The sequence below is a fragment of the Alligator sinensis genome, unplaced genomic scaffold, assembly GCF_000455745.1.
Source record: "Alligator sinensis unplaced genomic scaffold, ASM45574v1 scaffold237_1, whole genome shotgun sequence".
NCBI classification, from domain to species: domain Eukaryota; kingdom Metazoa; phylum Chordata; order Crocodylia; family Alligatoridae; genus Alligator; species Alligator sinensis.
This window is the reverse complement of record NW_005841849.1, coordinates 1,115,344-1,140,212: the sequence shown is the minus strand read 5'-3', so window position 1 is coordinate 1,140,212 and position 24,869 is coordinate 1,115,344. Positions and strand designations below refer to the sequence as shown.

The 24,869-nt window shown below is 43.2% G+C and overlaps 2 protein-coding genes across 10 annotated transcripts in view; one reads left to right on the top strand and one right to left on the bottom strand.

Annotated features, from left to right (window-relative positions):
* Nucleotides 1-3,292: 3,292 nt before the first annotated feature.
* NEU2 (neuraminidase 2) overlaps nucleotides 3,293-24,869 on the bottom strand; it is a 49,875-nt gene continuing 28,298 nt past the window's right edge. Inside the window, exons 2-5 of one of the 9 annotated variants that reach the window (XM_006015985.3) lie at nucleotides 15,414-15,524; nucleotides 13,110-13,234; nucleotides 5,676-5,880; nucleotides 3,293-4,389 (exon numbers count right to left, since the gene is read on the bottom strand). In XM_006015985.3, coding sequence (XP_006016047.1) covers nucleotides 3,448-4,389; nucleotides 5,676-5,876 — 1,143 coding nt within the window. In that variant the 5' untranslated portion in view covers nucleotides 5,877-5,880; nucleotides 13,110-13,234; nucleotides 15,414-15,524 and the 3' untranslated portion in view covers nucleotides 3,293-3,447. Of the gene's footprint in view, nucleotides 4,390-5,675; nucleotides 5,881-7,092; nucleotides 7,315-13,109; nucleotides 13,235-15,061; nucleotides 15,176-15,413; nucleotides 15,525-24,869 lie in introns of those variants that run through there. The other 8 variants (XM_006015987.3, XM_006015988.3, XM_006015986.3 and 5 more) reach the window with 8 other exon arrangements.
* The window catches only part of NGEF (neuronal guanine nucleotide exchange factor), an 84,541-nt gene continuing 78,730 nt past the window's right edge, over nucleotides 19,059-24,869 (top strand). The window contains exons 1-2 of the mRNA XM_006015984.3: nucleotides 19,059-19,227; nucleotides 21,043-21,104. Of these exons, the coding sequence (XP_006016046.2) occupies nucleotides 21,058-21,104 (47 nt within the window). The 5' untranslated portion in view covers nucleotides 19,059-19,227; nucleotides 21,043-21,057. The remainder of the gene's footprint in view (nucleotides 19,228-21,042; nucleotides 21,105-24,869) is intronic.

Genomic DNA, 24,869 nt, shown 5'->3' with positions numbered 1-24,869 from the left:
AAGCCAAGTTCAAGCTGTTAAATGATCAAGTATTCTCTTGTTTAATGCTACTCCTAAGAAAACAAAACTCTCTTGCAGCTAAGTTCAGTGTTCAGAGGCCTCAGAGCAGTCCTGTGTGCTGTGACTTCCTTCAAATGTGTAAATCCGCCAGCCAGCTGTGTAGCACCCCCTCCCCCATAACTCAGACGTAAAGAAGATTGTGTTCTAGACTCGCTTGTTCAAGATTTCACTTCTAGCCTCACTTGTCAGATGCTTAGGGTGTAGATTCCACTGACAGCGCAGTTCCAAATGGTTAGATGATTCCTACTGCCCTAAAATAAACTGCAGCATGATCCCCGCTGGCAACTGGATAAGACTACATCCAAAGAGACTGGAGCTGAGTTCTCATGGTGCTATGGTCTGACTCTTATTACACTGGGAAAAGAATAAAACTGGATTCCCACATGATTAGTGCATGTGGATTCAAGGAGTCTGAAGCCTGATTTCCAAAGGATAAATCATGAGGTATACTGCTTCAGCAAGAAGATTGCAGTCCACTTGCTATTGCTGATAGTTATGTAATTTCAGCAATGAAATTTCCTCCTAAATATGTTTGTCCAGGTAGGTCTGCTGAATAGGTCTGATGAGCTATTCTAAGGAAAGAAGGAATTATAGGACAGTCGTCCTCTGCCACTTGTCTAGCAGAGAACTGGCATTTTATGATATGAACAAAAGTGGTGGTGTTGTAGTCATTATGTTACATTATACTATACTGAAGGTGACATTAAAGGGCAGAATTCACCACTTGCAGCGACTGCTTTCTATCTCTACTTGGAATAGGAGATTTTGAGGTACACAGTAGCAGGTGTGTCTGCTGTGACCCCCTTAGTAACATATAAAACTAAAAATGGGAAAATCTCAGTACAAGACTCCAAACCAGAAAGGCAGAATTCATGACTGCACTTTTAGATAACAGCAGTGGCAGCAATATTTAATTTTAATTTACTTGAGAGAATGAGGCCACAGCTTCATGCTAGATAATCAAATTTGAAGTCTTGGCTGCCTACGGACAAAGCTATCACATTATTTCCAAGTGTGGGGGTGTTATGCCATCTTGTCTATTAGCAGTTGTAGAATGAACTGCAGCTGCAGCTGCAGCTGCAGTCAAGCTAGGACTGTCCAAGGTGACTGTGAACACACCAGTGTGGTGGATAAATGGACAAGCACTGTTCACATGATCATTCAAAATGCACAACTACTGACTCAAAGAAAGAAAACTCACCAACCCTGGTTGAGCAGTTCATTAACCCTGGGTATCTTACCTGTTTGCTGCCAATAGATGTCATTGAGCTTGGACAGCTGAGAAGTGCCCAGAGAAACTCTCTCCATCATGACGCAGAAGCATTTCACAGTGGTATCGCCAAGAGAAGTTAAATCAGTGAGCAGATTCTATAGAAGAGCGCTTAACTTTGTCAGAGTCTAAAAACAGGCATACCCCCAGGTCAGGCATTAATAGCATGCTGTTGGCCTCACAGAGACATTTTTGGCTTCTGGCCTATATCTGAGAAGAGATGAATGTATTGCAACGTGTCATGTTTTTATCAGCACGTGAACTGCTTCTCACTTTGCAGCTACTCTAGCCCTATATGCTAATGAACTTGCAGCCTGGGGAAAGAAAAAGCATGAGAAACTGAATATTTATTGAGGGTGGTCGTACCGTCTCTTAGCTCCCACCGTACTTTGCATCCCATTCTGTGCATATGGTGACCCCTACTATAACAGGAGCCCTTCAGCAAAAGTAGAGAAGCATGAGAAATTAAGTGAAATCAAGAAGCCTCCTTTTTTAACTGCTTCCAGATTTCTCACAACATTGCTATCGTCCCCTGCTAGACACATAAGCAACAAGAAGCAAGTGACAGAGGCACTTGAGCACACAGGCAATCCTCTTGGCTGTGCTAATGAAAGCCTGACATGGGCCCACATGGCCACTGTTTTTGCTGGCATGGAACAATCCTACCAGCGGAGCCCTGAAAAGTGCATATTTTGCCTCATTAATAAAGCAAACATTGGTTTGCCTTGGAATCATTATGCACAAGTGCACACACATGGGAAGTTTATCATACAGCAAATAGCCTGGACTGATCTTTATGCAAAAGCCTGTCCTAATTAAAACTTTTACTTCTCTCCACAGTTCTACCTCTGCCCTCATCTTCCCCTGAGACTCCTTCTCTCTTCCTTATTCCTTGTTCACTTCTGGTTACTCCTTAGGTACTCCTAACAAAATCGTCTACTTTCAGTTCACCACACATGCCTTGAGTAGTCTCTCAAGTTGTTTCCTTCAAAAAAAACCTGCCAGAGTCCCATCTACTCCCCAAAGCTCTCCAACTCAAATGTCCTCACATCACTCCCTAGAGTTTTATTTCACTAGCATGACACTTGGTGCCTTGACAAGTTGAATGAAGCAAGGAATTATATTAGCTGTTTGACAGGTCCCACTGCCTGGCACACCAGAGACATTTTATTACAATGACAGTCAGGCTCTCTTGCTAGACTTTCAAGCAGTCTCCAGACTTGGATAGAGAGACAATTTCATGGCCTACTCCTGATATTAATAAGATATTCCTGTCTCTCCTTTCCAGACAATAAATTTGACATTCACCCTAGTGACAAAGCTTACTGGGCCTGACTGCAGTTCTACCTCAGACAGCTGAATCACACAATGCAAGAGAAAGCAAGGAAAGCAAGATGGGAGAAACAGATGCGTCAAAGGGAAGGTGAGAGGTCACAGGTCCAAGAAGTTTGGGTATTCTAAGAGGACTATCCTGAATTAAATACGATGGATAAAGATGAAAAAGCTACAAAATTATGACATAAGAGAGCAATTTGACCACAGCATCTTGGCTTCCCTCAAGCTGAGAGAGCAGGAAGGTTAAAAGATCAAAAAGAGCTTTTAAACATTTCTAAGCAGAAAGAGAAGATTTCAGGGGCAAAGGTGTTTTGTGGAGGTAATGATGACATGCCTCCAAAATGTGGGGAATAACAATGATATCCTTTCCAGCGCTGCTCTTGATGGAAAAACATCTCAGGCAGCCTATCTAAGTACTGGTGAGCATGAAATGGCTGCTATGTGTGCTCAGGTAACCCCTTGCCTACCACTAAATTTCTCTAGGAAACAGTCAGTGTGAAATGTGAAAGGTGCCACCCAAAAATCACATTTGCTTGCAGTACATGGCAGCCTGATTGGAAACAGTCGAGGAAAGAACATGTAAAAAGAAAAAAAGGAGAAAAACACAAACCTATTTCCAATAAATTTAATAAATATTGTAACCTATGCATGCAACACTACAGCAATAAGAGCAGGATGAAGTCAGAAAATATAGGCCTTTTGCTAACAGACAAGTAGAAGTTAAATTGAGAGTCAACTAAGGTGACTTACAGATGGGTACTGAAAGGTTTGTCAGCTGGGGCTCAGCACTGTGCCGGAAAAACTTGTTTCAGCGTGAACATGAGGAAGACTATCTTCTCACATTGCAATTTGGTGCCAAACTCAAAGAGGCAGCAGAACAAGGGTGAGCCATCTGGACCCTGGCCCAGGTACTGCATATCTGAGTAAGCACATAAACCCTTACAGATGATGCTGGGTTCTGTCCAGGTTGCTGGATCTAAGGGACACTTGTTGAGATACACTCCTAAGTCTCTCCGTCCAGTGGGGTCTGTTGGATGAGTATAGAGCACCCAGCTGTCTTGACACCCTGACTTCCCATCAGTGGGACACGGAAAGGCTGTAACACTCCCGTGACAGCCATGGGGAGGTTCCACCAGCTTTGCTATCCGCTGACCACTTTCAAAATCCACCCCATGGTTGTAGCTCACAGCCTGGACTCTGGCACCTCGGCTGCTTCTAGCATTGCAGTACAGCACTCTCTCTCCACTGATGTGCACTTCTGTGACCTGGCACTCCACTGCACTCTCCTCCACAAAATTCCCCAGCGTCCAGGTCTTTCCATGGTCAGAACTGACAAAGCAGAAGGCGTGGGGGGAGGGTGTTTTCCCAGGGTCAAGTATTCGATAGGCATAGGCAGGAATCACTAGATTTTGCGACTCATTGGACAACTGCAGACCATGACCAGGTCCCACTGCAAAAGTGGCCCACTCCTTGTGTGTGGTGTTAATCACAGAGTTAGTGAGATCCTTGGCTGAGCTCCAGGTGCATCCACTGTCAGTGCTCGTGACATGGCACAAGTGTACCAGGTTGGTTTTTGTTTTGATCTGGTGCATTTCAGAGATCTTTCCTGGGATGGCTATAAAGAACAGGAAAAGGGTCCCAGTAACCTTATCATACACTGGACATGGGTTCATGGATCGGTGCCCCTCCAGCTGAGCACTGAGAATGGTTTCCATTTTGTTCCACTGCCACGTGTGAGTATGAAAGGGGGACAAGACAGGAACACATAGTTAAAATAAATCATACTTTAATTATAGATACAGACTAGAAACGAGAGACAGAGATCAGGGCATTGGTCTATCCTCAGTGTTGCCATTGACCCTCTGTATTACTTAGAAAACTTAATAAAGTAGCCTGCTTTTCATGGGTCCAAGGGACCCAGACATCTCACTGAAGTTACTGAGATGTCTGTGTATAAGGAATGAGGTACCCAACACCCAGTTACACCAGCCTGTCTAGTCATATAGCAAGTCAGTAGCAGAGATGGGATACACCTGTCTGTCTAACTGTCTTTCTTTTGCTTAAGTTTTATATCACACAGTATGGCCATGTTTATACTAGCTGTGCTGCAACTAGAAAATTATTACCAACCTTCTGGCTCAGAATGAAATTGTAATAGAAGCTCTTGGCTTTTCTAATAAGATTATGCAAATTAATGTTTATGTAATGACTTTCTGATTGCTCATTTTTTGCCAATGTCTTTACGTAGTACACTTAACCAAGATCTTCTTTGGTGTATTTTTATATTTTATTTTTTAATAAGCCTCAGCACACAGACAGAAACTAGTGAGTCTCCTAATGACCAGCTGAGTCCTATCTAACTGAATTATTTTGAGGTTACATGAAGCAGTATTATAAATGAATATTTATACTGCAGTCCTCCCAGGCAGAGACAGCCCTCCCTGAAGAGTTTACAGTCTAACAAGCCATGTATGAAAGATTAGAGGAGAGAGATGGAATGATTTTTAAAAAAGTAATGCATTTGCAATTGCTAAAAATAATTATAAATAGAGTGTCACCCACCGTCAGCCTCCAGCAAATTCTCTGCTATTAAATGGCTGATTATTTAGGTAGTCAATTCACTGGGGTAGACTGCACACACCAGTCAGCCTTTACACTCAGGCATGGGGTGCAGCAGGTCCCAACCACTTTTTAAAGTAGGAATTCGTTCTCCCAGGACAAATAATTGCAGACCTCTTATTTTACTTGATTAGCAGGCTTATACCCTGCCTTTTCTCCGCCTTTGTGCCTGCAGGCCAACTGGCCTTCTCTTTTTTTCTCTGATCTCCTGAATCAACAGTGGGGTGAGAAGCAGCCCAGCCCACACTCTCCTTTTCCTTTCCCCTGCCTCACCCCAGCCGAACCTATGGCATCCTCGCCCTTCCCGTCCTCTGTCCCAGCCCCTCAGCAAGCCCACTGTCCTTGAGTAGGTGAACTCAAATGAAAGCAGCTTCAATTATACGAACATTACCTGAACGTGGTGGGTAGTTGCATCATACATGCCTCTGTACATGGCTATCAACCTGGCATGTTCATCCACCACATCCTCCCTCTCCTCTGCAAATGCCAGGATGGTACTTGATTGTGGCACATAGAGCAGGGCTGGAATTCGGTAGCTCCAAGGTCCCTTTTGGAACAATGTCTCTTGATGTAAAAGGGGAAGCAAGGCCATCAGGCTGTGAAAACAAGAAGGAAAGGGTTGGGGTTTGATCTACCTATGACATAGCATGCGTGATCCAGATGGACTGGGCCAGATCCACCCATCTCCCACCAGCCTGAGCCTTCTTTTCCTTTAAAATGTAGCTCTTGCACCCTGCTCTGATTTTATTCCTTCCTCATGCTCCTCTGGACAAAACCCATCTATCATAATCCTAGATGTGCCACTGGCAATGCAGATCAGACTCATCCCAGGCTGATTGGACTAGAATGAAATAAGTGCATTAAATAAATTGAATAAAAGGGGTTTAATTTTAATGAAATTCACAGGCTGTTTTTGTTAAAGTCAGAACACTGCTAGTAACTAAAATGGACAATATTTTTCCTGAAAGACTCATTGTATTTTCCCATTGTTTCCAAAATCCAACACAGATGACTGAGTACAAATTCATTTGCTTGCCAAGTGGTATCTTGGCATGCCCCAAGAGGCAAAGGTACTTGCCAAATGCTATCATTTGAGCCCGATTAAGCTGACAGATACTGAGAACATGCTCGGCCCTAGCCCTACCCCATTTGAGGCTGCCAAGCCCTGAATGCTGCATAGGGAAAAGGGAAGGAGGTACTTTGTATTGCTCAACAGCAGCCACTCCAGCAGATTAAAGAGTAGAAATAACAGGCTACAAAGAATTGATTGTCAGCTGCATCTCAGGAACTTAGTTACACAAGACAAGGAACCTGAGGCAGGAAAAGATCATTTGGGAGAGAGTATCTTCAAAAAGCCAACCAAAGAAGAATGACCCACATCCTGTTTGGGAGCTTTCTAAACCAAAGAAATGGACTTAGAGCCCAGCCTCTGCTTGTCATGCTGGGGGAGGAGGAAGAGCTACCATTTTTTTTGAGGAAAAGGCTAAGGAGACAAGAGAACATGAAGTGAATATCAAGGAGGCACAACTGGGAAGTTCCCTTCTATATAGCCTCTCTCCCTCCCTCCCTCCCTCCCTCCCTCCCCTGAGATTTGTAGGATGCTGCTCTGCCATTTGTGCATGTACAGCAAAGTGACAATTCCCAGTTCTCTCCCACCCCCCAGCCCCTGCACTGCCTTTACCCTGGTACAATGCCATGAGTTTAAGGGAAGCAGAAGAGAGCCCTTGCTCTCTGAAGCATTGCGTGGGTGAGGTAGCAGGGCGAAGACAACAGCGAACTGTGAGTAAGAAATTCAAATTGCCTCCTACTTCAATGGGTTACTGTAACACTCTTAATTACGGAGCTTCATGTCTATTCATACACACATCTGGGGACTGCAAATGTGGCTCCTATTCCCATGGAAGACCCTTTCTGAGGGTGTCTTGCTTTTCTGGAATTGTGTGTAGGTAAAGCAGAGATCTCTGATGAGGCTCCAGGGAGGGTGCTTCATTCACCTCAAGAAGAGTAGGAGAAAATTATATTTTTCTGGTCTACAAGAGAGAAGATGATCTTAGCAGCCTGCCTAGTATGGATTTCATTATGCTTGTTACACTGATGAACTGTCAGTAACTTGGTATAACTTTATTCTCTGCTTACATTTTATTACAGCGAAGCAGCTGATACATGCCTATCCTTTGCTTCTATTTTTCACACACTGCATACTTTTGTGAGAGTTCAGAATTAGCACTACCAGGCAAAAATAGCTTGCATGGTATTGTATTAATCTAAAACTGCCTGGACCAAGCTTTGCCAAATTACCACTGGCAATTACCACTGGCAATTACCACTGGCTGTAGAAACACAGTTCACTGAGATTTATGACACTGGAGGGGGAAGGGGCAAGTCCTGCATCCCCATTCCTGAAGGGGCAGAAGTTCTCAGGTGCAGCAAAAATGTCCCTTGCATAGAAGGGTCAGAATCCAAGGGATTCATGCCACTGTTCTGCGCTGAAGCGCCTGCATATACTGCATCCCTGTAGGGCTTCAGCAACAGAAAAGAGGGAGACTCATTAAAGGGCTGCCCACCTATTTAAAGGGATGTTATCTTGTTCTATACACTGAAGCCTCTGTATGTTCTGTCAGATGGAATGGGACAGGAGAGGGGCCAGGAAATAGAACTGTTGCCTTATGTATATACCAGCTAATTGGAAGTAGACCTGTGGGAGGCTGAAGAAGTGACTGCAGAACAGCTCTTCTGCTAGCAAGTACTCAAGGAGGGACTCTTGTAAAGAGACCAGCAACCAGCACCACCCAGTTCTATTCTATAAACTCCATCTTTGTGTAGCGCTGACTGAAGGGTCCTGTTTGAGATGACTGTAGGTGTGTCTACATGTGCATTAGAGCAGTTTACTCATGAGTAAATGCTCCTAGGCAGGCTTCTACATGTGCAGGGAAGTGGAAGCAATAACAGCAAACTGCTTTTTTTTTTTTGCTTTTTCATTGGCATGAATATTCAGCTGAATTGATTTGCCTCTTTTTTGTATCTATAAATTCAGCATATATATATAAAAACAAGGGGTGGGGGGGAGGAAACGGATGAAAATAAAACAAACATTTCAGTAGCCTTCTTGATCTTTGACATGGATGAACTCTGTGAGGTCATGGAGGTGATGCTCTGCACGATGTATCAGTTTTGTAGCCACTCTTTAGGTATTCTATGCTTATCAAAAATTTTTATTTACTTTTCATAGTTTAGCATAGTTGACATTAAAATTACTTATAATAACAGCATTTTATAAACTTAGTAAAACACAATTACTACATAACACAGTCAAGCTTGATTTTTTTTTTGTACTCAGCAAACTTCTTCAGTGATGATTTAATCCTGTAAAATACAAGAACAAAAGGGAGGGGCTCACTCCTTTTGGTTAGTTTATTCTTAAGATCATACACTTGTGGCTGGCTTGGCTTATAGCCAGGTTGGCACTTATTCAAAAAATTATCCTCTTTGCACCTTGCAGAGGTTGCTTTTACAGCAGTGTTTTTCTCTTAAAGTGGCAGGCGTTTTATGCCACATCTCTTTTTTGTTGCTTGCATCAAGGGTTTTTTTGTTGGAGTATGCACCCCTTAGTTTTTTGTTAATGAAGAATAACTCACCCAGAGGTGGGAGCTAGGGTTTTAAGGCACTTTATATTTGCTTTTGCCTATTCCCTAGGGTGGTCATTGTGCAGCATTTTGCAGAGCTTGTCTTCCTACAGGTAGCTTTACTATACTGACTACACCTAGGAGGGTGGCAGTTTCAGGTCATACTTAGGATTAAACTTTTTCACTTTCCTGCTTTGACTTTCTTTTACTTTTTATGGGCACAGTCTCTGACTTTTGGGCTTTTTGGCCCTGCCTCAGGTCAGTTGAGATTGCAGGCTCTCGACTCTGGCAGCTCTAACATTGATTTTTTCTCTGTGCCCCTTTTCTGGACTGCCAGATTACTTGGTCTTTTAAGGTCTTGCAGACTCTTTATTAGATTTTTCTCTTTTTCTCTCTCCAACAACTTTCTAGAATCCTAACATTTTTTTTTTAGGTTTCACTTAACTTTTAGTTTTTCTTTCCTTAGCAGATTTTAACCATAACTTTTTTTGGGCTACAGGCTTCACAATTCATTTTTATCAGTGGCTCTTTGTAAACTAATTCATTCATCAAATTTTCCTCTTTTACAGCTGTACAATCGAGCAAGCTTCACTTTAGGACTAAGAAAGTGAAAAGACAGTGGGTGACAAATTACACACTACACATAATCCCTTCAAGAAAACTCTTCCTATCCCAAAAAGAAACTTTTAAACTATGCCTCTGCAGAGAAAAAACAAAACATGCCTCTGATAAGCTTACTCCTTTTTCCCTGCTCAGAGTAACTCAAATTAATTCTGAGCACTGATTTCTGTTTGCACAGCTGTTAATAATCTTTATCTCTTTTAGGTTCTTCACTGTTCCTGGAGAAGCAGGGGGGAGAGAATCAAGTTTCTCCTCTCACTTCTAATCACAAATTCTCTGCCACTGCTTGAACAGATGTTTAGTAACATACCTTGTTTCTTTCTGTGCTACTTTGCTTCTATTTTGTGATACACATGGGATTCTAGAGTGTTTCTTTTACATTTCCTAACTGTTTTTGATCATTTGTGAAGCTGTACTGCTTATATAACACTTTATCTTGTTATAACTTGTACCGGTAACTTACACTTTACGAACTTCACAGCAAACATGCACCTGCTTTTGTCTTTTCTCTGCAGACAGCTGTAATTATTTTCTCCCAGGGACCTTAGAGTTAAGGAACCCTGTTCATTCATAGAGCCTTTCTAGCAGAGAGATGACTCTCTTTGCTATCTAGCTTCCTATTGTAAACACAACAGGAGGTTCTTACTTAATTCCAAGTGGACTACAGCATATACTCATGTCCACTACTCTGCCTGACCTGGACACACAACGTTTCTTGGTTATCAGTAACAAACAACATCTCCTGCACAATACTTATAACTTCAGTTACTTCCTATATAACTCTACCTTGCTACAGGTTTCAGTTAACCCTTCTAAAACAAATCACTCTGCATGAACAAATGCTCTGATTGGTCAGGTACTACTCTTGTGTCCTGGTGAAGTTGCCAATTGTTGGACTGGTTTTGGACCCAGTACCTATACCTCTGTTTTGGACAGATACAACCCTCAGACTGACCACAATACCTGCCAGTTGATAACTGGTGAATTTGTTGATACAGAGCAAGAACAAAAGAGCAACAAGACAAACAATTAAACAATTCTATATCTACTCAGAGTTAAGGTACATCTGGCCAGAATTCAAGCTTCACTCTGAGGCATTCTGGCTTAGGTGTCAGCAGTTTGGAGGTGAAATCTTGAACACTCCAAGCTAAAGCCTGGAGGGCAGTTGCTTTACTTAAAGATCCGTCGACCCAACTCCAGGCCGCAATCCAAGCCAGGCTAGACAGACTCTTCTGGGGCCCCTGCAGTGGACCCCCATTCCGTTTAACCCAACTCACAAAAAAACCACTGAGGTCACCCTGACCCCACACACAAAGAGGAAAAGCCTCTGAACCTGCTGCCATGCTACTGGGGAAAGGTAAAAGATGGGGTACGATAGCTGAGATGGCCCAAGAGAACCTAGTACACTCGAGGAGACCCAGGCCCAAGAGAACCCAGTACACCTGCTAGGTCTTACCCTGGTAGGATCGGGATGGGCAGTCCCCTCCAAATGTGTGTTGAATCCTGTCGACTATGCCAAGATGTTAGACCCCGACTCCACACGGCACCCAATGACTAGGGAGACGATGGTCCAATTACCCATGGATCCTGTTACTAATTAGCCAGAGCAGAGCAGGGAGCAAACACCAGCACACATTACTCACAACAGCTTTATTCAGAATGGAGACAGCTTAGCCATAAGAGATGGCGTCCTGCCCTGAACAATAGGTTCATCCTACATTTATACACTTTGTTTTACACTCATTAACATTCACTCCTTCGTCCTACCTTCTATTCCACCCATTTCTCTTCCCATCTTCGGCCTCTATTTACTGTTTGCTTCATTAACATGGAATTGCCTATGCATTTAATTCATTTACATGCCTTTTTGCTATGAGTGCATGTCTAAGGCCATGAACCCTCTTCTTTTGGTCAATGGGCGGACTTTGACCAAAACCTGGAAGCTTCTGGAGGCTTCTTCACCAATCACCATTCACCTTTTTGCATATGTTCATCTTGGATTCTGTTACCAGTTACATGTTGTTTTTCACATTCCAGTCTGTTTTTCTGTCTCAGATTGTACCATCTTCCACCTTTTTTTGGACCCCTGTATCTTATCTCGTTCCTTACTGTAGCTGGTTCACAGCACACAGACTTAATTGCTGCTTTTTCCAGAAAAAATGGTTGACACAGTTAAAATGGTTACTTAGCATAAGCAAATGGCTGGCTTAGCTATCATTTTGCCTTGTGGTCAACAGCTTTGCTAGGCCACAGGCCATGCCTTGTATTCAGCTGCAAATCCAGCGCTCTCTAAGATCCAAATATTGTCACCCTAACAGTTCCCACCCAGGCTCCAGTGTTGGAGCCTTCCCTGGAAACAGGCAGTTCCCCAGGGCAGGGAGCAATCTTCTGTTCCCCGCTAGCTGGCTGATTGGGAGCAGATTTGGTTCTGATCAGGCATCTATATAAGCGCTACTGCACAGTAACTAGTCACAAGTAAATCTGCTACTTGCATTTGCAGGTAGCAAATTTACTCGCAATTAGAGCAGTTTACTGCACAGTAAGCATGTGCATGTGTAGACGTGCATGCTAACTGCACAGTAAACTGCTCTACTGCACAGTAAAGTGTCTCATGTAGGCGCACCCTGTGTGGGATAAACTTGCTGCTGAATTGCTGTTCTTCCTTCTTCTACCCAATGATCATAGCCCCTGTGGGATGAATGTCCTCTTAGTGCAGGAGCCCAAACATGCTCCACCTAGGGGTCATGACTTGCCATCCTATCCTGCATTTACCAAGTGAAAGGGAATCCTAATCTCTAAGAAGAGGGTGTAAGATATAAAAGGCTGAGAACAGCTGCAGTACTAAAAGCAAATACAGGGCCACTGGACAGCATCATAATCAGAGTCTTTCCCATATACCAGTGATTCTCAACATTTTTAGATTCAAGACACCCCTTGATAGACACAAAACACTCCTCTGAAAATGTCAGCTTTTAGTTTTCAGTCATTTTTTGATCATAAAAAATAATGGAGCAAATCTTTTGTTGCAAAGAACTGAAGAAATCCACAACTGTTCAGAAAGTTTTTAACACTATGAAATCCTATATGAAGTCTCTGGGTTTATCTTGTGAATCATACGTGCACACTTAACAGTGCTAACATTGTGTGGCACCCTGTAGCACCTTTGAAAGGATCACAAGGCACCCCAGGGTGCCATGGCTTGATAATCACTGCCATATACCATGACATTTGCCTGAACCTTTGCTGCCCTTCTGCTTCATGGGAATTTAGATGGCCCTAACATTAGTGTAACACTCAGCCCAGCTGAAAGCAGAGCTAGATAGGGCCCTATAGGTAGCTTAGATGAGGGGCACACTGGGACAACAGGAAATGGAAGGAGTTGGAACAAAGAGAGAGTGAAAGAGAGAAAAAACTACAAGCTAAAAAAAGACGCGAGAAGAGGGTCCAAATTATATGAATGCCATTGTAAAAATGCCATTAAGGATATTGTATATTAGATGGCAGGTCACTGAAGCACTGATATCCAAAGGAAATCAATTGTATCCAAAACCGCAAAGGCCTTAGAACAAAGAGAAACAGACCTGTGAGTGCGTGAATCAAGCTTCAGTCTGAGTCCAGTATATCCTTCACAACGTGTGCTGTTGTGCTTCTTGGGGTACTTGCAATCCCCTCAACTCTGCTGCCTTAGGCAATCCACATGGTCTGTCTGTAGAGAAGGGCTTTAGTTTGCTTGAGTGCAGCTCTCTACTAGGAGTGTTAAGATAATACTGGGGACACTGACCATAGCTTATGTAGAAGTTTCTTCTGACATGTACATTTAGGCAACAGTCTGTCAATTGGCCTCATCAGCTATCTTCAGACCCACAGATAAAGCAAGATCATTGTCATGGAAGACAATGATCCTCAACTATGAGGCATTACCAAAATATTATATGAATTTAGGCCCAAATTAAGATGACAGTGGGCTTGTCTACACCAGAGGCTTACTGAGGAGCTGACTAATTAGCTCTGCCATAAAATGTCACTGTCTACATATGTCACTATACTAGGTCATAGTAGACTAATAAATGCCGCCACAGGGTAGTCTGGCTAAACACAAGTACTACCCTGAGGCGGCATTGTTTTGTGCACTGCAGTGCTTATGTAGACAGTGATGGGACTGGCTGGGGCATGAGGGTGCTTTAGCGTGGGGCGAGCCAGCAGCCAGCCACTCCATAGCATGTGGAGCCTCACCGGAGCAGTCCAGGGCTGGCTGCTCCAATAGGGCTCCATGTGCTGCAGGGAGAAAGTAGCTGGGGGACAAGGGTGCTTCAGATTGGGGTCTACTTGCTGGCTAGCCCTATGCTGAAGCACCTTTGTGCCTCAGCCAGTCCCTCCCCACCTGGCACATTGGAGCCAGGTCAGAGCAGCCCAGGGCAGGCTGGCTGACCCCCTGTGTGCCCTGCCAGCCCAGGGCTGCTCTGGCTGGGCTCCATGTGCTGCACACAAATAAGCTCTGGAGCAATATGCCCCACGTTCAAACAGTGTGTCCAGAAGCAAATAACTCCAGAGCAATATGTCCCGGAGTTTATTCATGCACATTAATTGCACGTGTAGATGTGCCCAGTGTGCCTTTAACTCGGGGCCAGCACATAACAAATTTGACCCTCTCTCTACCCATTACAGTGTTTTGCTGCTGCATCCTGGAGAAACTGCTCTAGAACAACTTCAAGCTACAGAACCAGAAAACAAACATGTTGGTTATTCAGTAAGGGGAGGAGGGGAAAACAGAAACCAGAATCTGTTCCACCTAAGCACAAATAGCTAATTAAGTTATTTTCCTTGGGGGATTTTTTCTGAGAGGCCGTTCAAGATGAGCATAAAAATCTAGTCCAAGACATTTCCAACTACATATCTGACCTGGGAGTTTTTCCCATCTGCCATTAATGACTGCATCCAGCTCTGCTGTGTCATACTGCCAGAGGAATCACAACAGAATTTTTATGCTACTTGGAAGAGATTTCAGGCTAAACCCGGGTAAGGTCGGGAGATTTCTTAATGATTCAGTCAGCCAGCAATTCATCCCAGCACACTGTTCTCGGCCAATAAATCCTACTCAAAACCAGAGTGCAAAGGGAAGCTGCTAACACACATCTGATAATATAAGTGAGATTGTTTAAAGCATTCTGAATTCAATACTGAAACAGCATGAAACAGTGCTTACTTTACTCCAGAAGTTAAGTGGTACTAGGATTTCTAGCCAGGCTAAACTGAAAGTTATGCCTGCAGTAGAGAACGTAATACTGGGTTTACATGGGGGTTTTCAATCAATCAGTACGTGCTTTTCTGAACAGCCAATTCTTTTAAAATTCAATGCACCTGCTGGCAGTATTTTCTGTAATTTAGAGCAAAGGCTCTCTGTGCGCTGTGGGGGCACTTACACTAAACAGTGCGACTTTCCCTGCTGTATGCTTGGTGGAGTACAGCACAAGCTATCTATCCCATCAATTCTATAACACCTAAACAATGCCCCTTAGCTAGCAGCAATGCTTACTCTGGCAAAAATTAGGAACTATGAAGATTTTAACAGGAGAAACACCTCACCCACAGCAGATCCAGGAGGCTGCATCGAAAGGAGAAGCGAACTGAGCTGTTTATAAAGGAAAGTTCACCACTAGATGTCTCATTACTTACTCCCAAAATAAGCTGTCACGAGCATGCTGAACGTGCTGGCTCTTTGGGGAGGGAGGGGGAGAGAGAGAGAGAGGACGCACTAATTGTAAATGTGCATAAGTGCGAACCATATCTACAGCAAAACACAAAACGTCTTTCACACTGGAAATGGATGGTGCTAAAGAAAGACCCATTACTCTCTAACAATAGCAGTTAAACATTACACTACTCACGTGAGTTAGAGCTGTCCCATGGGAGGAGAGGTGGCAGAATAGCTGTGGTGTGGTTAATGGTTGCAAATTGAGGTGACATGATTTTCTTCATGGTCCTATTGTCCTTTTGTACTACAAGAGGGAAAGTTCATTTCAGTCTCAGAAAAAAGACAGCTTGCAGTTAATTTCCAAACAAATCAGGAAGGGTTTCCATAAGTGATCTCCTGTTCTCTGTCCATGGCATGCTGCAGGGTCTTTTCAAATTGTCCTGGATAGTCTGGTGGACGCTTTTGAACAAAGAGTTGCCTGCAACTGTCTCTACGGCCCAGGAAGACCCTTCCAGTCCTATGTTCCTAACAGGCATGGAGGGAACAGATTCCAGGGCAGTGCACACTGCATACTGACAGCTGTGAGAGGGTCCCACTATAGAAAGGCTGGGAGCCACTGCTATAAGATCATAGCTAAAATCCCACCACTAGTTTAATAAATGTTGGTATCTGGATGGTACCCCAGTGACACTCTGTGTATGGGGAAAGACCAACTCACATAAGATGGGAAGAGACATATAAAGAGATCCAATCCCATCTCCCTGCCACTGCAGAAATGTTCCTTAGCGCTCATTTTCTATTGCTTTGTCCAGTTCACTTTTGAAAATCTACAGCACTGGGGGGCCTTCACCCTTTCCCTTAGGAGACACTTATATGGCCTGATGCATCTCTTCACAAGGAAGTTACATTTCCCATAAAAAGAGCTTCCCTAAACAATACCGCACACTGTAATTATTTATTAAAACTTTTCACTTTTTATGAAAAACTGCTTCCTTGGCTCAGACACTGTGGACGGGATCATCTAGTCCCTTGCACTGGTGCAGATCAGGAAGAACTCAGTGGTGTATAAAATGAGGGTAAACCAGCAGAGAATCAATCCATTACTGTCTGCTACTCTACACCTATTTCTTTGCTCTTGTAATTGGGTTGTTGTAATTAGAATTTTAAAAAAGAGTTATAAAAAATGCAAATAGGATGTGTGGGTGCTTTAATAAGGGGATATAAAAATAATGCAGAACATGCATTATACAATGACAGTATATTGAACAATGGAGTGTTCTCACTTGGAGTACTGTGTTCAGTTTTACCCACCTCTAAAGAAAGATATAGGAGTAGTTGCTGGCAAAGTTGTAAAGAAGCCTGGAAAAAGGAATTTAGAATTTAATATGGGTGAGCACATGTGAAGAGACATTAAAATTAAATAATAAAAGGCTGTGCTTAATGACAGACAGAATTATTTTGTTAAAAAGTATCAATGCAAGTTCTATTTCCCTGGCAAAATGCTTTGAGACTGCTTTCATTGACTTTGAAATCTGCTAGAAATTTAAGAGCAACTCAGGGAATTCAGTATGTATCACTACAATAGAAGCTTTTAATGTCTTACCTAAGAAACAGCTGAAACAATGGAACCTACTGCCCAAGACACTAAACATCACAGCAAAACTGATCATAGGCCAAGCCATGCCACAGGGGCTGATGGGTTTCACTTGGACAAGCAGGCTGCAGAACTACCTGGTTGCAGCTGGTCAAGTGAGAAGCAGAAATCCAGAAAAGCAGTGGTAAATGCTGCCTCTGGGAGGAAGCTGTGGGACTGAGCATCTGCAGGGACAGGACTCGCCAGACAAGGCAGAAAACTGCTGTCTTTGTTCTTACTGCACAGGGGGGGAAACAGCACTTTGTGGACATTTCTTGTGAATAAGCAGGATTACACACAAGGAAAACCTGATTTACATCATCTTTGTAATGTAAACAGCCTCACAAGTTTTAGAAGATTATGGTTAACTACTTGGGCCAAGGGGCAACATCATAATCTGTATTTGGATAGATGATATTCTAACAACCCTGTTTAATTCTTCAGACAAGCCAGATTTATTAGGTGGTTTACATATGGGCTTAGTTTCTCTCTTAATTTTTTTATGTTTTAGCCCTATCTCAACCATCCTATAGTCATGATGCCACTTATTATGTGTACAGTTCCCAGCTTCTTCCTCAGGGTATTTATGTTTTTGATTCCCTAACATCTGTCCCTAACATTTTGTGGTGTATATTATACTGTGTTTTCACTGAATTTGGGGAAACTGCTACATGTCCACATACTTTATCTTTTTATAAAAGATCAGTGAGAATGACAAGGGTTAAAGAAAGGCAGGGAAGATGGCTAGAGACAGAAGAGACATACCTACAAAGAAAATACCAATGCAGGATTTAGTTAAAGAAAGAGAGTCATAAAGGAGTCAATTGAGAGATTTTAGATCCTGAAGTTGCCATATAAACAGAAAATTTTCCTCCTTTACCCCATCTCATAAGTAAACACTCAATGCAGGTCACAGCAGTGGGTTTAAAATAAATAAAAGATTATCTTGCTTCATCAAACTGCACTTCTCATAGTAGAACAGAGTCAGGAGTCCACTAGATTCTTTGCTGAATCTGTGGACAGCCAGATACACTAATTCTCCTCTCACGGACCAAAGACACAGTTCATATTGCGACTGCTCACCATTTCTACACAATATTGGCCTGGATCAATCATAGAACCTCTTGCTGACCACACTGCACACACAAGGCCAGATTCTCAGGGTACATAAGACAGTATCAGAGGTGTTGAGTATGTGGGGGTTCAAGGGCCCTGGCCCTCCTCAGGAAGAGGGCTGTCTCCTGAAATGCTTAAAACTTTCCACATGGCCATCATCTTAGCCCCCTCCCCCAGCAAAAATAAAAGTTAGCGTCTATGGACAGCATTGTCCCAGTGGCTTCAGTGAAGCAAGGATGATTTGGAGGAGTTGAGCATCTAACCCAGAGTATTCAGTTAACATGGAAAATTTAGAGGCCAAGGAGATCAGACACGAGAATACAACAGCAGAATCTACAAGGAGTTGGGATAATTTTATGACCCATAAAAAACATCACATAAATCAACAGAAAGACTTGCATGGGCTCCAAGTGAGGCCTCTTCTCTTAAGTGTAGCACTGTACAGCTGTCTAGAAAACTCCTAGGCTTACTTGCCTTTGTTTGAAGAATCAGATGGAGACCACCATGAAAAGTTGATTTACCATACAGTCTGATCGAGGAGGGCAGGAAATGCCAAATCTTGCTGAGAAATCAAAGTGGTTGTATAGAGAAAATCAAAAACAAATTTAGCTTAATAGATTTAAAGGGCACAAACCCAGACTGACTCTGCTGCAGACACTCCAATGCTCAGCTACCATCACCCATGTGGAATTAAAAATAGCAACTAAAAATGCTCAAATATTTAGCAGTCACACTTCCAGTGGCTGTAATTAATGCAAGGCTGAACAAGTTTGCCCTAACAGCAGTAGACGAATACCATTTATTGTTTCCACTCATTTGAGTTTGCAGTGCTCACCCATTGCCCCAAATTTCCAATTATCACCCAGTCAATTAAAGATTTATGCCAGGTGTCTTGCACATGCACTGTAGTTAAGCCTCCAATACGAACATCATGAAAAACGTTTGGCGCATGGTTGCCCTACCTTTTCTGAATAGAGAGCAAGCTGTTTCTTTAAATCATGTTTGCCGTGACTCTGGAAACTAAGTAAACAAAGCCCTTTGGAAAACTTTGCTTTCCAGCATGCAGCGGCAGGTGAGAGAAAGTAACTAGGGCTGAAGGTCATAGAAGTTTCCAGCCGGGATTACCCAGTCCAGGACTCAGAACTTCACTTCAAATTCCAGATAAATCACTGGAATTGAGCACAGATCCTGTGGATATGCAGCCTACCCTGATGGTAAATGAAAGAACAAACCGCACATGACAGTGTCTCATTAGCAGGTGAGTGAAAACTGATTTCAGGGAAAAAAAATGATTGATGATGTTGGCAGAGCGCAGTTGGGAGGCAGAAAACTTAGTCAACAAACAAGGGCATAAATCCAGCACTTCCAGGTGGAAAAGACAGGGCACTGTCCTGATGAAAGTCATTCTCCAGGAGCCCTTGCTGGCACAGACAAGGTATACCTGTGAGGTAGCTCCGACTGCTAGAACGCCAGTGGACAGAGGGAAAGAAACACGCCATTGTCACAGCACGGTAGGAATAAATGGACAACCACAGGGAGTGAGCTCATTTAGAGGGAGACTGACTTTGCACAAAACAGGCATTAATTTCTGTGAGAAAATGTAAAAAGCTAAACAGCAACCATTCCAGGCACCAGCCAACCAAGCTGCATTTCTTTTCAAGGGAGACAGACTGTGGTTTTGCCTGGCAGTTGCTTACCTATGACACCTCTTTTAAAAAGAGACTATTCCCCTTCTTACATCAGGAGGATCTTTGCATTTAGGCTGCCAGTTGCTCAGGAGCAAAACCACTGCTAAATTTTTCAGCATCTAACCGTGTAGGCTGCTTCTTTCCAGCAGGGCCAAATCCTATTCCACCTATTAGATGTCTAAGTGGCACTTAGGCACCTAAATCTCTGCGTGTTTAAACTCCACTGTGCTCAAGCCCCTGAAAAACTGTTAACACGTCTATTTTTGCAATTTGCCTTCACCTTAGCCTTTGGATTAAGTCACACAAAGCAATGAGGACAAGGAAAACCTACCCAACTTCTGCAGTAATATTTTTTGGGGACTTGAGTAGGGTGGAACAGAATCTTACTTGAACGTCTGAGGTAGAATAGGATTTTGTTATCTCTTTAAAAAAAAACCCCAAAACAAAAGCCAGGTACACAGGGCTTCAGGGTCCCTTTTAAGAACAAAGTACACCCTGAGATTTCAAGCTATTGGTGGGTTCACAGGCTTGCGAGTACTTACTATGTTATGTCATATATTGGCACTTCCAGTCTTGGATGAAGCCAGGAATTTGCAGTAAAATGAAAATGAAAATTAAAAATTTAAGTTAGCCAAACAGTTTGAAACTTGCAAAAAGACATGGCTGGCTCCATTATACTTTGAATGAAGAGTGAAGGCTCAAGGTAGTTCTGATTTTATCCAAACTGTGATAAATATTGATAAGTCTGATCCAGTTTAAGACTGTGCATAAATATAGCAGCATCTGTAGAACAAAGACCTGCCCAGAGATGCACACCAAGTACATATTGTTCTTCACAGCCATAATTAAGGAGGGGACACTTGCAGTGCCGTGTGAAGGATTTTAACTGTGTAGCTCCCAATAATTTTCACAGCACAGTGGTGCGCACTGGAGGTTCTGTATCAACAAAATAATTCTTGAAGCAATTTATTTTGAGATTTCTATAAGCAATTTTTAATCATAATCTTTATTATGGTGGTGCCTAGCAACAAAATGTTCAGGCTTCTAAGGAACTCTAATCCTTTTACATGAGAGAAGCCCTAAAGTAATACAAACTGAGAAAACACAGCAGTAACTAGCAAATGAACACCCCCCCCCAACAACCAACCAAAAAATAATAACCTTCTCCCTCAGAAAAAAGACATGACTTCTAGTTCAGCAAAGAAATCTTGTTCCAAACTGAAGATAACTAGTAACAAGATTCATGAGTGAAGGAAAAGGCCTTGTATCCAACAGGGGAAGCAAACTCCAGAACCTATTCTAAATATATCATGACACCAAATATATATATATTTATTTATATATTATAACTTATATTACTTATATATAACTGATATAACTTACAGATATCAACAGGGACCATGAAGAGCCAGAATCCCAGAGAACATACCTGCTGTGCATCCCACAGGTGAAATTAGTGCTCGTGTATTTCAATGACCTTTAGATACTCTCACCCTGATCAGGCTCTTTTATGCTCAGTTCTGTGCGTGTATAGTGCAAGAGATAGGCCTCGCCTGAAAGAGCTCATAACATGAAGACAAGATAAAAGAGGATCAGGGAGGAGAAAAAATATTATTCCGTTTTATAGAAGTGACTTGCTCTAAGCCTCATGGTGAACTGTAGCAAAGACGGGCAAAGGAACCCAACTCCCCCAACACCCAGTTCAGTGCCTCAACCATTAAGCTTCTACAAATCCAGTTTACAACAGCCCACTTCACCCACCCTCTTCTTAAAACAAGGAAATGTGGCAGTTGTCGGAAGGACTCTGCTGTCCTCCAAAAGCACTGCACTGTACCAGGCTGAAAGAATTAAATAAAAGTAAGTAGGAAGGAAAAGGACTCTGCAGATGGTTTTGTGTCATGCTGCTGTCACGAGGAAAGGTTCAAGTCAGGGAGAATTGTCAGCCAGCTTTTCACAGCACAGTCTGTCAAATTGATACTGTGCTTTAGGTCCACATCAATCAAATCTCCTTGCACTATCTGAATGCCGGTGGACAGAGGCTGCTCCTACCATATCTAAGTTGAGCAGTGGGTCAGGCTGGGGAGTCTTCCTCCAGTGACCTTGCTGGACAGGGTACTGGGTGACTAAGGTGCCTATAGGAAGACTTAATACAAAGTGTCAGGTTCAGAGCCAACATGAGAAGTAGCTTTCTGATATTGGTCTGGAAAATGTTGACATAAAGCAGTAAAATAACAGATTTATACTTATATGCCTTTCCAGGGCAGGTGGATGATGATGTTCTGGCTTTGAAGATGTAGTAAGGTCCACTGGCTAGCCATTGGTCTAAATTGAAGTTTATAATGAATGTACATATTTCCAGATCAATTTTTAGTACTATAATAAATAGGATTTAGCACCATAGCTGGCAAGTTGGATGTGAGTGTGCAGGTTCCCTGGATGTGACTGCATAACTGGCATTTAGTGCCTGGAGGCTACATTGTGTGACTCACACCCACCCTGGGTGGAGCGTGTTTACTGTTTGCTTCATTAACATGGAATTGCCTATGCATTTCATTCATTTACATGCCTTTTTGCTATGAGTGCATGTCTAAGGCCATGAACCCTCTTCTTTTGGTCAATGGGCGGACTTTGACCAAAACCTGGAAGCTTCTGGAGGCTTCTTCACCAATCACCATTCACCTTTTTGCATATGTTCATCTTGGATTCTGTTACCAGTTACATGTTGTTTTTCACATTCCAGTCTGTTTTTCTGTCTCAGATTGTACCATCTTCCACATTTTTTTGGACCCCTGTATCTTATCTCGTTCCTTACTGTAGCTGGTTCACAGCACACAGACTTAATTGCTGCTTTTTCCAGAAAAAATGGTTGACACAGTTAAAATGGTTACTTAGCATAAGCAAATGGCTGGCTTAGCTATCATTTTGCCTTGTGGTCAACAGCTTTGCTAGGCCACAGGCCATGCCTTGTATTCAGCTGCAAATCCAGCGCTCTCTAAGATCCAAATATTGTCACCCTAACAGTTCCCACCCAGGCTCCAGTGTTGGAGCCTTCCCTGGAAACAGGCAGTTCCCCAGGGCAGGGAGCAATCTTCTGTTCCCCGCTAGCTGGCTGATTGGGAGCAGATTTGGTTCTGATCAGGCATCTATATAAGCGCTACTGCACAGTAACTAGTCACAAGTAAATCTGCTACTTGCATTTGCAGGTAGCAAATTTACTCGCAATTAGAGCAGTTTACTGCACAGTAAGCATGTGCATGTGTAGACGTGCATGCTAACTGCACAGTAAACTGCTCTACTGCACAGTAAAGTGTCTCATGTAGGTGTACCCTGTGTGGATAAACTTGCTGCTGAATTGATGTTCTCCCCTCTTCTACCCAATGATCATAGCCATTGGTCTAAATGTCCAATTGATGTAGTATCTAGGAAAGGTCCACTGGCTAGCCATTGGTCTAAATTGATGTTTATAATTAATGTACATATTTCCAGATCAATTTTTAGCACTATAATAAATAGGATTTAGCACCATAGCTGGCAAGTTGGATACGAGTGTGCAGGTTCCCTGGGTGTGACTGCGTAACTGGCATTTAGTGCCTGGAAGCTATGTTGTGTGACTCACACCCACCCTGGGTGGAGCGTGGCACAGTCACACAATCCCCAGAGGAGTGCTGACTGGGCCTGGAAGGTATGTGTTGTCAGAAGGTACATGCTGTTTGACCTGGCTCCACCCAATTAACTTGCATGTGATAGAGCCAGTTCAAGACCCAGCCTCGCCCTGTCTTCCTCAAACCAAGAGCTAAATACAGTCTGTCTTTTGATATGACTTATGGACATGGCACTGAGGAATTTATCTAAAGACAACAGTCTGACTCAAACTATATCTTCAACTCAGGGAGAGCACAGACACTAACAATATGAATTTTAGAAAGTTCTATTCAGGAACTAGCAGCACTGATTCCTTTTCATTATAGTTGGTCTTTTAGTTTTCTTATAGTTGGTCTTCTTGCAAGTCCCAGAAAAAATCCACAATGCACAAATTAGACTTTGCCCATAAATGTCTCATCATATATGAAGAGTCAAAGGTCCCTGATTTATAAACTCTGGGCCATGGTGAAGTGATCTTAGCTCTAGTCAGAAAAAAGGACATGAGAAATAACACAGGTATATGACACTGGAAACAAAATGTGAGTTGATGATGCCAGGCTACACAAAAGGATGAACGTAAGGGATTCATCTTGGTTTGGGAGGCAATGGCCAAATCTACATGAGATGCTTACTGCACAGTAGCTTGTTACTACTGCTCAGTAGCATCACAGGGCATGAACCTTGATGCGACACTACTCTACTGTAGTAATGAGCTATTGTGTAGTCAGCATGACCAAGAAGCCATGTGAAGATGCTAAAGCGAAGTAATGCTGCTAACTGCACGGTCATTTAGACTAAAGACAGACATTCAAAAAGTCTGGTCCTGAATTGATTCAGTGTTTTCAGGTTAGTCTCCTGCAAAGTTTGAACTGATTAGGAGGTGGATAGACACTCCCTTTTCATTCTAGAAATGCAGGCACATGCCTGCAGTGGCTCAGGCTAGAAGCCAGGGGTCTCTAGAGCAGCCTACCCTTCACTTCCACAGACCTGAGCTGAGGGGGGTGTAGCCAGGCTCCAGGAGGACACACTGATTATTTCCCCCCCAGCAGCCCAGCTGAGAATTTTATCATCCCTAATGCATTGTTTATCAACCCATTAAGAAAACAAAGTCTGTGTCCTGTGCGGGCCTACTCCCGATCCCATCCATGTCGCCATGTGCGAGCCGGGAGCAATCCGGGCCCTTTTTCACTCCGCGCAGGCTGTGGCCAGCAGCCCGGGCACGCTGGATCAGAGAGAACGGGCGACACACTAGAATTAGGCACGGACGCGTAATGGTTGATTCAAGATTGTTTACTTACACCGAAGATGGTCGTGGTGTAGGCTGGACAGTTTCCCAGGCACAGCTCCGATTAAATCCTCGTTTGAGGACTACGACAAGCTCGGGTCTCTCTCACGAAGTTTGCTAGGCTCTGTGGATCCTTTTATTCACTGTCTCACACGAAGTTTGCTAGGCTCCGTGCGTCCTTTTGCGCGCAGGGAGAGGGATACGTCGAGGATTGCGAACGGCGACGGGGAGAGGCTAGAGGCTGATCAGACCTCTGTTGCCTGCTTGAAATGCGCTGGGTCCGAT